Source organism: Ornithorhynchus anatinus, chromosome 6 (genome assembly GCF_004115215.2).
Source record: "Ornithorhynchus anatinus isolate Pmale09 chromosome 6, mOrnAna1.pri.v4, whole genome shotgun sequence".
Classification (NCBI taxonomy): Eukaryota; Metazoa; Chordata; class Mammalia; order Monotremata; family Ornithorhynchidae; genus Ornithorhynchus; species Ornithorhynchus anatinus.
This window is the reverse complement of record NC_041733.1, coordinates 51,295,905-51,310,076: the sequence shown is the minus strand read 5'-3', so window position 1 is coordinate 51,310,076 and position 14,172 is coordinate 51,295,905. Positions and strand designations below refer to the sequence as shown.

Below are 14,172 nucleotides of genomic sequence, written 5' to 3'. Positions count from 1 at the left end.
GGGGGATCCGATCCCTGTTCTCCCTACTCCCGAGACGGCGTGTCCCACCTGGGGCGGGGGCTGCGTCCGACCCGATTGTCTGATATCTGCCCTGTACTTGGCCGGGCACAAATGAGATGCTTAATAAAGAGCAGAATTACCATCATTCTTCAGTAACGATTTTGAAAGGAAATCAATCGGTGGTACTTACTGAAGGCTTATTGTGTGCAGAGCACTGTGCCAAGCGCTTGGGAGAGTGCAAGGTAACAGCTCTGGGAGGCATATTCCCTGCCCTCAGTGAACTCGCAGTCTAGTGGGGGAGGCAGACATTAACATAAAGAAACTACGGACACGTACGTAAGTGTTGTGGGGCTGAGGGAGCAGTGGAGAAATGGTTTAAATTCAAATGCAAGGGTGTCGTGGAAGGGAGCGGGAGAAGAGGAAAGGAGGGAAGTCATCAAAATCCCAGTCGGGAGCATGCAGAAGCCTAGCGCACCTCTCGGATTTGCTCAAAAGGCTACGGGCTTAGGGAAAGGCCTGAGGGACGAGGGTCTAAAAAGTCAGCCCTCACCTCAGCCCTTGGAACGTCACTGAACAATCATTCAAAAACACCAGTCCCTGGAGGACGTTTATCAATTTCCAGTTGGTTCGAAACAGCCACCGTGCTTCCCCAGAACTACTTTCCCCCAGGAAAGCAGCATGGCGTAGCAGATTGAGCACGGGCCCGGGAGTCAGAAGGTCAGGGGTTCTCATCCCGGCTCCGCCACTGTCGGCTATGGGACCTCGGGCAAGTGACGTCACTTCTCTGGCCTCGGTTACCTCAACTGTAAAATGGGGATTAAGACTGTGAGCCCCAAGTGGGACAAGCTATCCTGTGTGTACCCCAGGGCTTAGAACAGTGCCTGGCACACTGTAAGTACTTAACAAGTACGATAATTATTATTATTATTATTTTTAATTAGCCGTCTCGGGGGCGTCAGGTAGGCGGCCGATCGTTTCCGTATTCAGGGGAGCGATGGCCCGACAGCAGAAAGGGTGCGTGGGGGCCTCGGTGAACCCCGCTCAGGGAGAGTCTTGTCCCAGCACAAAGTCCGGGGAAGGCGGATCCCAGCAGCAGGCCCACCAACGTGAGGAGGAGGACCTCTCAGCTCAGCGTGGTCACTGAATTCCCTCCTCCGCGTTTCCGCCTTGGGCGAAGGGGTTGGCCGGGGCCCGAAGTGTCGCAATCAGCTGTATGGATGGAGGGACGGCTGGCTGCCGTGCGGGCCAGATGGCCGGGCCCCTATCCAGTCCCCGGCGCCCGCGCCGGCTCCCCGGCCCTGCCCGTGGGGATCGCGGACCGGCGGGCCCCGGGCCGCCGACGGGGAGCCCGGATTATTCATACGGGGCAGAATGTCGGTCGGCGTGAGCCGCCGATAAATACATTCATTATCGCCATCTCTATTCTGCCCAATTTGCCACACGGCGCCGGCTCCTGACGGGAGAGACAATGGCTGATCAAATGCTTTTGAATGCTTAAGAAGGAGGGGAGTTCCCGCTGAGCCTCCTCTGCTCTCCGCTCCCCCGAGAGCCTTCTCCTCGGTGACTTGGCCCACTGGGCAGAGCCTGGCCAGGGCGGAAAGGCCTGAGGCAGGGAGGAGCTCGGTTCTGGGGGACCGGGGTAGCGAGACGGAGGGGAAGGAAACAAAAAAAAATCAACGGTAGAGCGTCCAGAAACCGATGCAAAAGAGCAAATAAGCAAGTGGGTAAAGCCAGCCGAGGAATAATGCAGGGAGGAAGGAGAGAAGCCAGACTGCGGCTAGATGGATAAACTTAAAGGGACTCTGCTGCCCAGAAGGGGAAAAGGAAAGCACGTCACACATAACCGCATTTCAAATGAGAAACTGAAATGGGTTTCTGGAGCCGGTGGAGAAGAGTGGGAGATTTCCTGGTGGGCAAGGAACATGTCTGTCGTATGGCTGCGCTGTACTCTCCTAGGCGCTCAATACGGGGTCCTGCACACAGTAATCGCTCCTTAAATACGATCGACTGATTAACGCTCTGACATCTGGACGGAACCACCTGGAAAGTTCTGCTCGGCCTTTTCATTTCCTCCCTCGGATCCAAGCGCCCCCTTAGAAAAGAAGACAGGTGATGTGCAGAAAACACTTCCAGAGCCTTTGGAAGGGGCTCTGGGAAGCAAAATGGAGCAGGTTTGGTGAGGGTGGGCTTTGCTCCTCCAACCACTTGGGCTGGTCCCAGAACCGCCTCTCTAAGCAAGATGAGAAGGATTTTCTGAAGAAGTGTGCAAGCAGAAAAATTAAAGCCCCAACCCCACTGCCCCAGAACCCACTCAGCCCTGAAAGACATCTTCTGAAATCTTAGTTTAAGGAGAAGTTCCGAACCCTGAAATCGTCTTGGACGGAGCCCGAAGCCGGTTAACAGAAGCGAGCGTCGTTTCCCTAATCCCCGAGCGCCTTTAACGGGGAAAGGCAAGAAGAACAGAAAATAAACTGAGCTACATTTCTCTCCCCCCTAAAACCGTGCTCTTCTCAAATGGATTTCTTACGTCTATTAGCGGAGCGTTTATTGAGTGCAGAGCACTGAAGGCGAAGATACGGCAATTATTAGATGAATCCAAACGTTAACCAAGGAGGGGAGAGAGGAGGAGGGGAAGGAGGAGGGGGCTCCTGAGGAGGCAGAGTCAGGGAACCACTGCGTTTGCTTCGACTCTGCTAGCATAAGGCACTCAGGGTAAATACGTGTCTTGTGATGGAGATTATTTTTACGCCACTCGAAATTGCTCCGTAAGCGTAAAGCGGACCAGAAGTTGATTCAAAGTTTGTCTTTACTCATTTGTCTCCTCTTTGTCGTTACGGCAAAGTCGGCGAGAGAAAGCAATGCGGTCAGGAGGAGACAGGCGAGGGAAAGCCACGGCGCGCAGTGGTGGGGAGGCGATCGGGAGCGGGGACACGGGGAGAGGAGTTCGGATGGAAGGAGAGGAGTGGGAAGAGCAAGCAAAGGAGGGAGGAGAGGGACGGTGAAGGAGACAGTGGAGCGAAGGGGAGGAGGGGAGAGGCTAGAGGAGGGGGTAGTGGGGAGAGTAAGGGTGGGGGGGCTAGGAGGAGGAGAGAAAGGGAGGGAGTAGCAGAGGGGAGGGTGGGGAAAGTAAGGGTGGAGGAGAGGGTGAAGATAATAAGGGAGGGCAGAGGGAGAGGAGAAGGAGGGGAGTTGGGAAGGAGGGAGGGAGGCAGGGAAAGGAGAAAGAGGAGGAGGAGGAGGAGGGTGAGCGCCGCCTCGATTCCCTCCTCCAGCTCCCCGGCTTTGATTTGGGAGGCCGCTGATTGGGTGGGAGCAGGAGGCCCCCCGCCGGCCCCCAGCTTTGTCTCTCTTGGAGCCAAGTTGAACGGAGAAGGAGCGGAGAGCGGAGGAGCGAGAGAGTGGGGAGCGAAGACAGCGGAGCGCGGAGGGAGCAGAGCAGGGAGAGGAGAGAAAGCGGAGCACGGAGAAGAGAGAAGGAGGAGCGCGGAGAGGGGGGAGAGCGGAGCGTGGAGGGCGCGGAGCCGCGGCGCGGGGCCAGCCGGGTCGGCTCCCGAGCGTGTGCATCGCGGGCGCGGCGCGGGGCCACCGCGGGGCCGAGCCCCGATGGGACCGGGGGGCGGCCGTCGCCCCCAACGCCGCCGACCGGCCCGGACGGTGCCCGGACAGCGCCGGGGAGCCTCCGCGGCCGCCCGGTGACCGCAGCCCGCGGCCGGTCCGAGCGCGGGATCCGGACTCGCCCTCCGTCCGGCCCGAGGCGCAGCCGCCGGTCTTGGCGCTCTCCTCCTCCTCCTCCTCCTCCTCCTCCTCCTGCTCCTCCTGCTCCTCCTGCTCCTCCTCCGGCGCTGAGGGGGCGATGCGTCCGGTCGCCCGCGGTGGGGGGCTCCCCGCGGGCCCGCCCGTCCTGCTCCTCGCCCTGCTGGCCAGCCTGAGCGCGGGGGCGCTGGGCAGGAACCTGCGCTACCGGCTGTACGAGGAGCAGCGGGTGGGCACGGTGGTCGGCCGGCTGTGGGAGGACGCGGGGGACGTGCTGGCGCGGCTGCCCAGTCCGGGCTCGGTGCGGTTCCGCGCCATGCAGCGGGGCAGCGCGCCGCCGCTGCTGACCGTGCGGGAGGACACGGGCGACATCCGCGTGGCGGCCCGCGTGGACCGCGAGCAGCTCTGCCCGGCCCAGCCCAACTGCTCCATCCAGTTCGACGTGATCACGCTGCCCACCGACCACCTGCAGCTCTTCCACGTGGAGGTGGAGGTGCTGGACATCAACGACCACGCGCCCCAGTTCGCCCGCCCGCTCATCCCCATCGAGATCTCCGAGAGCGCCGCCGTGGGCACCCGCATCCCCCTGGACGGGGCCGCCGACCCGGACGTGGGCGACAACGGCCTGCACAGCTACGCGCTGGCCGCCAACGACGCCTTCGGCCTGGAGGTGCGCACCCGGGCGGCCGACGGGGCGGCCTTCGCCGAGCTGGTGGTGGCCCGGGAGCTGGACCGCGAGCGCACGGCCAGCTACCAGCTGCGGCTGACCGCCTCGGACCGGGGGGCGCCACCCCGCACCGGCTCGGCCCTGCTGTCCGTCAGCGTGTCCGACTCCAACGACAACAGCCCGGCCTTCGAGCGGCCCGCCTACGCCGTGCGGCTGCCCGAGGACGCCCCCGTGGGGACCCTGCTCCTGGACCTGAACGCCACCGACCCGGACCTGGGGCCCAACGGCCAGGTGGTGTACGCCTTCAGCGGCCACGTGGCCCCCGCCGTGGCCGAGACCTTCCGCGTCGACCCCCGGCGGGGGCTGCTGACCCTGGCCCGGCCCCTGGACTTCGAGGCCGTGTCCTCCTACGAGATCGGCGTGCAGGCCCAGGACCTGGGCCCCAACTCCATCCCGGCGCACTGCAAGGTGAGCGTCCAGGTGGCCGACGTCAACGACAACAGCCCCGAGATCGACCTCAACCTCATGGCCCCCGGCCGTGAGGAGGCCGCCCACGTGTCCGAGGGCGACCCCGTCGACACCTTCGTGGCCCTGGTCCGCGTCCGGGACGCCGACTCGGGCCCCAACGGCCAGGTGGCCTGCAGGCTGCACGGGCACGGCCGCTTTCGCCTCCACCGGACCTACGAGGACAACTACCTGGTCCTGACCAACGCCACGCTGGACAGGGAGGAGCGGGACGAGTACAGCCTGACCCTGGTGGCCGAGGACCGCGGGACGCCCGGCCTCTCGGCCACCCGCCGCTTCACCGTCCGCGTGGGCGACGTCAACGACAACGCGCCCCGCTTCCAGCGGAGCCGCTACGAGCTGGCCGTGTCCGAGAACAACGCCCCGGGGGCCTACCTGGCCTCCGTCGCGGCCGCCGACCCCGACCTGGGGGCCAACGGCCGCGTCACCTACGCCATCCCGGACGGCTCCGTCGCCGGCCTCCCCGTGGCCTCCTTCGTCACCGTCGACCCGTCCAACGGGGCCCTCTACGCGCTGCGGACCTTTGACCGCGAAGAGGTCGGGGAGATCGTCTTCGCCGTCGAGGCGCGGGACGGGGGCGAGCCGCGGGGGCTCGGCGCCAACGCCACCGTGGTCCTCACCGTCGTGGACGAGAACGACAACGCCCCAGTCATCGTGGCCCCGCCGCTGCGCAACGGCACGGCCCGCGTCGCCGTCCCCCGAGGCGCCGGGCCCGGCTTCCGGGCGGCGGGCGTCCGGGCCGTGGACCGCGACGCCGGGGCCAACGCCCGGCTGGGCTGCTCCATCGAGGCGGGCAACGACGACGCCGCCTTCTTCCTGGACCCGGACCTGTGCGACCTGTACGTCAACGTGAGCGCGGCCTCCCTGCCGCCCGCCGGCCGCGAGATCCGGGTGCTGGTCTACGACCACGGCCGCCCGCGCCTCCACGCCCGGGCCCTCCTGCGCTGCTCCGTGGCGGAGGGGGCCGAGGGGGCGGCCGGTGCCGCCGGAAACTCGGCCGGCCCGGCCCCGCCCGACGCCTCGCTGCTGATCATCGTGTCCCTCGGGGCCGTCTGCGCCCTGCTGCTCGGGGCCATGGTCCTGTTCGCCACCAGGTGCAACCGCGACAAGAAAGACACGCGCTCCTACAACTGCCGCGTGGCCGAGTCCACCTATCAGCAGCACCCCAAGCGGCCGTCCCGGCAGATCCACAAGGGCGACATCACCCTGGTGCCCACGGTCAACGGCACCCTGCCCATCCGATCTCAGCACCGGGCCTCCCCCTCCGCCTCCCCGAAGCCGGAGAGAGGCCCGCTGGGCCGCGGCGGGGGCGGGCCCGGCCACCACAGCCACCAGTCCCTCAACAGCCTGGGGACCGTCTCCTCGGGCCACGGGCCGGACCGCTTCTCCCTGGACCTGACCCACGCCACGCCCGCCGTGGAGGTGAGTGCTCCCCCTGCCCCGCCCCGTCCCGCCCGGAGCCTCCCCATCCCTCGGCGTTCCCTAACACGCACGGGTCTCGGGCCTCTTCCGCTACGTGGCGGGGGGAGGCGGGGGGTGGGGGGTGTCAGCGCTGCCCGCCGCTCTCGTCCGCAGGTGTCCCAGCTCCTCGCCATGCTCCACCAGGGCCAGTACCAGCCGAGACCCAGCTTCCGAGGCAACAAGTACTCCCGAAGCTACAGGTAGGAAAACTGGTCGGCTCTGTCCCCGGACCTCCGCTCCCCCCGCCGGCACCGACGGGGGCCCGCGCCCTGGCCTCCCCGCGGGGGCCGGCCCGCCCCCGTGACGCCCCCGTGACTCTGCCTCCCGTCACTGCCGTTTCCAGGTACGCCCTGCAGGACATGGACAAGTTCAGCCTGAAAGACAGCGGCCGCGGTGACAGCGAGGCCGGAGACAGCGACTACGACCTGGGCCGGGACTCTCCCATCGACAGGCTCCTCGGGGAAGGGTTCAGCGACCTCTTCCTCACGGATGGGAGAATTCCCGCAGGTGAGCGTCCCGGAAGCGTCTCTGAGCCACGCTCCGCCCCCTAGGTGTGCCGTCCCCGAGGCGGGGTCGGAGCGAGGCCACGGGTGCCGCATCGCGGGGCTTTTCGGGGGTGGTCGCGATGGACGGGCGGTGCTCGGAGTGTACGTGTGCGCGTGTTTGTGTGTCTGTGTGTGCTTACGGGTTCGCGTGGGCCAAAGATACCCTGCACCCGCTCAGAAACCCAGGCACACACCGACACTAAAATATCACCGTGACCGTACCCGTGAAGCGCTTACTATGTCTCAACGCTGCTAGAAGCACTGGCTTAGATACCAGTTCATCAGGTCAGACACAGTCCAGGTCCCCCATGGGGCTTCACAGTTTAAGTAAGAGGGAGAACGGGCATCGAATCCCCATATCTACAGGCGAGGAAACCGAGGCACGGGGAAGTGAAGAGACTTGCCCACGGTCACAGATGCAGACAAGTGGCAGAGCCGGGTTGGGGGACTCCGGTCCCCCGATTCCCAGGTCCGTGCTCTTTCCCCTTGGCCACGCTGCTTCTCGAAAACACATACATACGTAAACATGCACACGCTCCCCCCCATCTCCTTACCCTGCCGCTCTACCTCTACCAATCCCCGTGGATTTCACCCTTCAGCCAGTTGTACGCAGTGCCTGCTAGTGAGCTGAGCTCCGATTTGGCTGGGGCATTTCCTGTAACAAGATCTGCCCTGCAGGATTCAGCTTCCCGGAGGGGAGGGCTCCCCGGAGGAGACGCAGCGTAGACCACAAGCCCGAGGAGCAGGAGGGCGGGAAGACCGCAAGCCTGGGGAGTAGAAGCCGGGTAGGAGGGCGAGGTGGGGGTGGAGGCCTGGGGGCCGGGGATGGAAGCAGATCACTTAAATAGTGAGGAGCTGGGCCTTAAGGCGGCTCGTCGCGGAGAGGAGGGCGAGGCCCGCTGCCGGCGGAACGCTCTCTTCAGATTCGTTCACAACTCTGGCGTGCGGAAATTGATGTTTTCTATTCCCCAGACCCATCCCTCCCTGTGAGAGGAGGAGGTGATCAGCAAGGCACTTGGCCTGGGTTGTTGTTCTGACCCACCCAGAATCGATCCATCGCTTCTTAAGGGCCAAATGTCAGGGACAAAACAGCCCCCTTCCTCCGTGGGACCTGAGAGAGAGAGAGCAGCTAGCGTCTCCTCATCTTACAGATGAGGACCCTGAAACCCAAAGAGGTGAAGGGATTCTTTTCGTATCACCCAGCAAGCAAGAGGCAGAAGTGGGACTAGAATCCGGGTCTCTGGACCTTGCAGCCTCCCTTTCCGACCACTAAGCCGCACCTCATCCCCGGCCCCGAGCCCCTGGCAGGCGGATAAGCGGCGGCAGGCGGATCAACAGGGGCAGGCGGATGAGCAGCGGCGGCGATGCCTTGGGGCTCCGTGGGGCGATTGGGAGAGGGGAGAGAATCCCATAGGAAATCATCGATCCTCTCCGGGAGCATCAGAACGCTCCTCACCCCTGCCTCGTCGGGCCTGGCGGTGGGGAGAATCCCAGGATCGCAGTAACAAAGCTCACCACCCTCTCCGGCTCTGGACCCCACGCTATGTTCTCCGACGGACCCATTCCCCCTCTCAATCCCCTCCCCCACCTTCGAGCAACTACTTTCCGACTCCCAACTCCTTTCTCTCTCTCTCCCCTCCCTGATGCTGAAACCCGAAACCCCAGGGCACTGTGTCAACTCTGCTCTGTTTCTCCTTGTTTCTGGGCTTCGGTTTCTCCCTCTGTAAAGTGGCAGCCACGTTTCACCCAGATGTGCCGTTTCCATTCACCCAACATAATGAGATGCTCATAGGCAGAAGGGTTGAAGGAGTGACTCTTCCCCCTTTTAGTCCCGCTTCCTCAGAGCCCTTCCTCCCATCCTCTGTCCCGTTTCCAACCCAGGTGGTTCCTCTAACCCCCTCCTCCCTTTCCGGTTATTTCTCTTACAATTCTCCACTGCCCATTCTCCTTTAACCCCGGGCACCGCTAAGTCATTTCCCGCTCCTCTTCCCCGAGTCTCCCCTTCCGACACAGCGACAGACAGGGCGTCCTTTACCGGACCGATTTCCAGCTCTCTCCTCCCCAACTCCCGATCCCCACAGCTCCACCTTCAAATGATGGGTTCTGCTCCCACCAGAGGGGACAGGCCAGCAGAGGAAAGATGAACATTCCCGATCCACCACGGCTCCTAGTAATTATATTTATTACTATTATCTAGAGAAGCAGCATGGCCTAGTGGAAAAGAGCATATGGGCCTGGGAGTCAAAGGACCGGGATTCTAATCCGGGCTCTGCCGCTTTGTGACCTTGGGCAAATCACTTCACTTCTCTGTGCCTCGGTTCCCTCATCTGCAGAATGGGCATTCAATACCAGTTCTACCTCAGACTGTGAGGCCCACGTGGGATCTGATGAGCCCGTCGCTGGGCAGGGATCGTCTCTTTCCGTTGCCAAATCGTGCATTCCAAGCGCTTAGTATAGTGCTCCGCACCCAGTGGGTGCTTAGTAACTATGATTGAAGGAATGATTTTCTTATAGCTGCCCCAGCACTTGCTTGGCATTTGGTAAGCATCTAAAAAATACCAGAATGTTTATTATTAATTATACTATTTGTGAAGCACTTACTACATGCTAAACACTGTTCTAAGCACTAAGATAGATAAGAGTTACTCAGATCAGACACAATTCCTTTCCCATATGAGGTGCGGAGTCTAAGTAGGAGAGAGAACAGGTTTTTAATCCACATCTTACCAGTGAGGAAACTGAGCTCCGGTTTCCAGGCCTGTGTTCTTTCCACTAGGTCGTGCAGCTTTCCAAACTGCAGACCAAAAACTTACGGGCAGGAAACGTGTCTGCTAATTCCGATGCGTCATACTCTCCCCGGTGCTTAGATCAGTGCTCTGTACATAAGAAGCAGTCAATACATACGAGTGTTCGGTAGAGGTCACAGCAGTATTATCAACCCAAGGGGAATTTCACATTCTGTCATCAACCCCCAAGTCGGGAGAAGATCAGAAAATAGCACAGTCTAATGGGGACCAGTGTGTGTGTGTGTGTGGATCCAGCGCCTCTAACACAAAATCAAGGGGACCGGCAATCGGGAAGACGCTCTCCCAACACAGGCAAACTCTCCACCTTACACGACGAGTCGTAACACAAGCACTAAAAATAATCCAACCGAGACCTTCCCAGGCTGGTGCCGGGTATGTCCGGGAGCACTCCCTTCCCTCTGCAGTTTGTTTTCCAAAAAGCAGATGCTCTTCTCTTCCCGCCACTAGATTGTCAACTCTTTGAGGTCAGGGACTGTGTCTTCACAGGCTGCACTGGCCCAGGAATTTAGATCACTGGTAGGGAAAACACTGTAAGGTAAGGTGGTTGACAAAGACTTCAGTTGATCCATCGGTGGCATTTATCGAGTGCTTACTGGGTACTAAGGGCCTGGGATAAGACAAGACCCCTGCCTCAATCACCTTCCACAGTCTAACAGGGAAGACAGACGTTCAAATAGTAAATCACAGGTAGGGGGATAGACGGCATAAAGATGTGTACTATTCATGCCGCAGGAGGTGGGGTGAATATCGAAATGCTTACGGAATCACCCGAGTGCATAGGTGACGCAGAAGGGAGGGGGAAGGGGGTGGAGAGATGATTACTCAGGGAAAGCTTCCTGGAGGAGAGGGGATTTTAGTCGGGCTTTGGAGACAGGGAGAGTGACGCGCTGTTGGCCGTGAAGGGGGAAGAGAATTCTAGGGAGTGGGGAGCGCTTTTAGCCAAGGGGGTCAACTTCAAGAGAGTCAAAAGTGAGGCTTACCGAGTAGAACGATATTAGAGGAGTGACGTCTGCGGACTGTTCTGTAGTGGGAGAAGAGCGGAGAAAGGGAGGAGAGAGATGAGCGATGGGGCATTCGAGGTCTACGGTGACAAGTCTCCCTTTGATGTACAGCGGGATGGGCAACCATCAGAGGTCACCGAAGAATGGGGAGACACGTCCAGACGGAGGGTTTAGAAAACCAATCTGGGCGGCAGAACAAAATGTGGCCTGAAGAAGGGAGAGGCCGGAGGCAGGGAGGTCAGTGACCCGACAGGATTTGGGAACCGACTGCACATGAGGCTTGAAGGAGAGAGAGGAGTCCAGGATGATGCCGAGCTCGTGGGCTGGAGCGACAGGGAGACGGCGGGGTCGCCCTAGGCGGGGGGGGAGGTGCGGGGAAGCGGACGGGCTCGGGAGGGAAGATGGGGAGGCGAGTGGACTCAGGGATTTGCTCCCGCCCTCCCCGCAGCCATGCGACTGTGCACGGAGGAATGCCGGGTCCTCGGACACTCAGACCAGTGTTGGATGCCGCCGCTCCCGTCCCCCTCGGACTACCGCACCAACCTCTTCATCCCGGGCGAGGAGTTCCCCCCGCCGCCCGAGTCGCCCCCCGCCACCGCCGCCGCCGCCGTGCAGGCCGGGGATCCCGGCGACAAGAAGAGGAGCTTCTCCACCTTCGGAAAGGACGCGGACGGCGCCGGGGGGGACCCGGGCCCCTCGTCGCTGCTTGCCGAGATGAGCTGTGTCTTCCAGCGCCTGTTGCCCCCGTCCTTAGACGCCGACCCTCAGGGCGGGCCGGCCGACTGCCCCAGCTCGCTGGAGCGGCGCAAGGGCCAGATGGTGGCCAAGCCCGCCGGCTACCCCCAGGGTGTGGCGGCCTGGGCGGCCAGCACGCACTTCCAGAATCCCGCCGGCAACCCCGGGCCGGCCGCGGGGACCCACGCCAGCGGCCAGCCGGCGGCCAAATGGCTCCCGGCCATGGAGGAGATCCCCGAGAACTATGAGGAGGACGACTTGGACAACGCTCTCAACCACCTGGGCGAAGGCCAGCACGAACTGATGGACGCCAGCGAGCTGGTGGCCGAGATCAACAAGCTGCTCCAGGAGGCACGGCAGAGCTAGGCCGCCGTGACCCACCGGGGCTCCGGGGCGCGCAGCCCGCCGCGGCCGGGGACGAGGTCCTTCCACCCACCGAGGTGGGCCCGCCGGAACCGGGAGGCGACGGGCCGGAGCTCCGGGGCGGTCCGTCCTTCAGAGCCGGGACGCGGTAGAGGTCGGCCTGCTGGAGCCTGGGCACGGCCGACCGGGTCGTAGGAAAGGTCTGCCCGCCGGGACGTGGCGGAGGGCGCCCATCGCAAACAATCGGCTCTGGCCGCGAGTTACATTTATCATAAATGTGTCTGTGTATGTTGAATATCAAAATACCGTATTTTCATATGTACACAATGCAAGTGTGGTTATTCTAATCTGTATTTTAAAAATACATTTGTATCTTATATTTATGTGTAATTTAACAAATAAATTTTATTTTTGTACTCCCATGACAAACCTGTGTTACTAAGTGTTCGAAGGCCCGGCCCCGGCCATCCTGGCTGAAAGTGGAGAGGACAGGAATCGAGGAGCCCCCTCCCCTGTTTCCATTGAGACGGCAGAGGTGGGCTCCCCTCGCTGAATCTTCACCCGTCCTCGGTCCCGGCCCTCTCCCCGTCCTAGGGCCGGAGCCTCTACGGGGTGCAGTGGTCGCTCCCGAGACCCCCGCCAGGCTCGCCCCGCCAGGGTCATCAACGGCCCCCGGCAGGCAACGGGGCAGGACGGCAGCTCTTCCTCTCGGCCCAGAGTGGCATCCGCGCAGCTCAAGACGGTGGAGCCGGAGACACGGGGACGCGCGGGAAATAAGGAATCCATCCCATCTCGGGCCCCCCATCAGACCGCCCGAGGACCCCGCCTCGGGCCCGGCCTCTTATGGTTATCGTCGACGTTCACCGCCCTCCTGCGGACTTTGCTCGTCTCTCTCTCTCCTCCCGCGGGTGAGGAGAATCGTTTTGAACCTCATATGGTACTTTCATTGTCCTGTCTTGTTTTGTTGCATTTCTGACTGCTCTCTCTCTCTCATTGATTTCTCAAGTACCCTGCATGGCTGGCTGGGGTGTTCCTCTTGGAATAGTACCTTTCTGCTCTCGTTTATGACTGCTAGTGCATTATGAATAAACTGCTATTATTGTATCACCAGTAGTTGTGGGTGTCAATGGAAAAAGGAAATGGAGCACAAAGAAATCCTTCCTCGGGGTGGCGCTTCCGCCACTTCCCGCAGTCCCAGCGGGCTGGGGCTGGTGGGCACCGAGTAGGCTGCTCGTGGCCTGGCCCTCGGGCTTCAGCTGGAAAGGCGGGAGCCCTCGATGACCGTAGGCGGAGAAGAAAACCTGCCCCGCAGCTCCCGTCAGGCCTGATGGGGGAAGGAAAGGAGTGAGAGTTGGCCTCATTTGAGGAGGGGGGCGAGAGTTCAAATCACAATGAGACTAGCACCTAAACCAGAAGAAATAACCAAACAGCTCAAGATCAGCGTCCCCTCTCGGGCAATCCATTCTCGTCTTTCGGATGCTTCCCGGGCTATCGGCCCCCACGGCCGACCCGGTAAGCGATCCCTCCGGTGCCCCGGTCACCGCTTCGCCCACAGACCCCAAGGGCTAAAGTCCATTTTCTCTTTATGAGGGCAGGGGCTATCCAAGGAAGGGCCAAGGATCGGCCAGGAGTCCCCGTTTCAAGCCGGACCTCTCCGGCCTCCAACGCTCCCTCCGGTAGCGGCGCCGACTCTCGGGTCTCGGGTGAGCCCTGGGGAGCGTCCACTGCCTCGGAGACTAAGTGACCCCGGGGTGAGCCCGGTGCTGCCGCTCCCCAGAGGAGCCCGTCGCTGGACACGCTGCCGGCCCCTGGGCGTCCCGAGCTCTAGGAAGAGCGGCAGAATGGGGAGCAGCGTCTAGCTCTCGGGCTTGTCCGGTAAGAACGTGCACTCAACACCAAAAAGGTGATTGTGCCCTGGAAAGCCAAGCACAAGCACTCACCGCCTGCTCAGCTGGATTCCGGGATGGGCAACACACTAGAGTTAACGTATACGGTCGGAGAGAGACTTGGCCTCAAATCCCCACATCTCGGCGACACGCAAAACGCTGAGTCTTTTCCGGCGAAAACAGAAACTCAAGTGGCCCACCTTATTTGCGATGCCTATTCTTCCAGCTGTTGGGAATGGTTGGAATTCCCCAGGAAATCCCTCAGTCACATTTCCTGCCAGCTCAGACGGTGCAGAGAAACTCGGCTCCCTTCGAAAGTCAGAAAACCTTCCGAGCCGTGGCGAACGGCGGCTCGGCAGACTGACCGAAAGGGGCTGGGTGGGGGATCCGGGAGCAAATGGAGAGGTGCACGCAGAAGGGAAAAGAAGG

At 61.5% G+C, this 14,172-nt stretch overlaps 1 protein-coding gene across 1 annotated transcript; it reads left to right on the top strand.

The window, feature by feature from the left end:
- The first annotated feature begins 3,474 nt into the window (after nt 1-3,474).
- Nucleotides 3,475-12,967, top strand: PCDH18 (protocadherin 18). The gene is made up of 4 exons (XM_029067944.2): nt 3,475-6,367; nt 6,521-6,606; nt 6,750-6,913; nt 11,208-12,967. The coding sequence occupies exons 1-4, from the start codon at nt 3,854-3,856 to the stop codon at nt 11,858-11,860; spliced, it is 3,417 nt and encodes a 1,138-aa protein (XP_028923777.1). The 5' UTR covers nt 3,475-3,853; the 3' UTR covers nt 11,861-12,967.
- The last annotated feature ends 1,205 nt before the right edge of the window (nt 12,968-14,172 follow it).

What these genes read in the sequence shown, in the direction of transcription:
- PCDH18 (XM_029067944.2), top strand. Translation starts at nt 3,854, where the DNA reads ATGCGTCCGGTCGCCCGCGGTGGGGGGCTCCCCGCGGGCCCGCCCGTC. An exon ending in ACGCCACGCCCGCCGTGGAG is followed by an intron (nt 6,368 to 6,520) that starts GTGAGTGCTCCC and finishes TCTCGTCCGCAG; the next exon opens with GTGTCCCAGCTCCTCGCCAT. An exon ending in AAGTACTCCCGAAGCTACAG is followed by an intron (nt 6,607 to 6,749) that starts GTAGGAAAACTG and finishes TGCCGTTTCCAG; the next exon opens with GTACGCCCTGCAGGACATGG.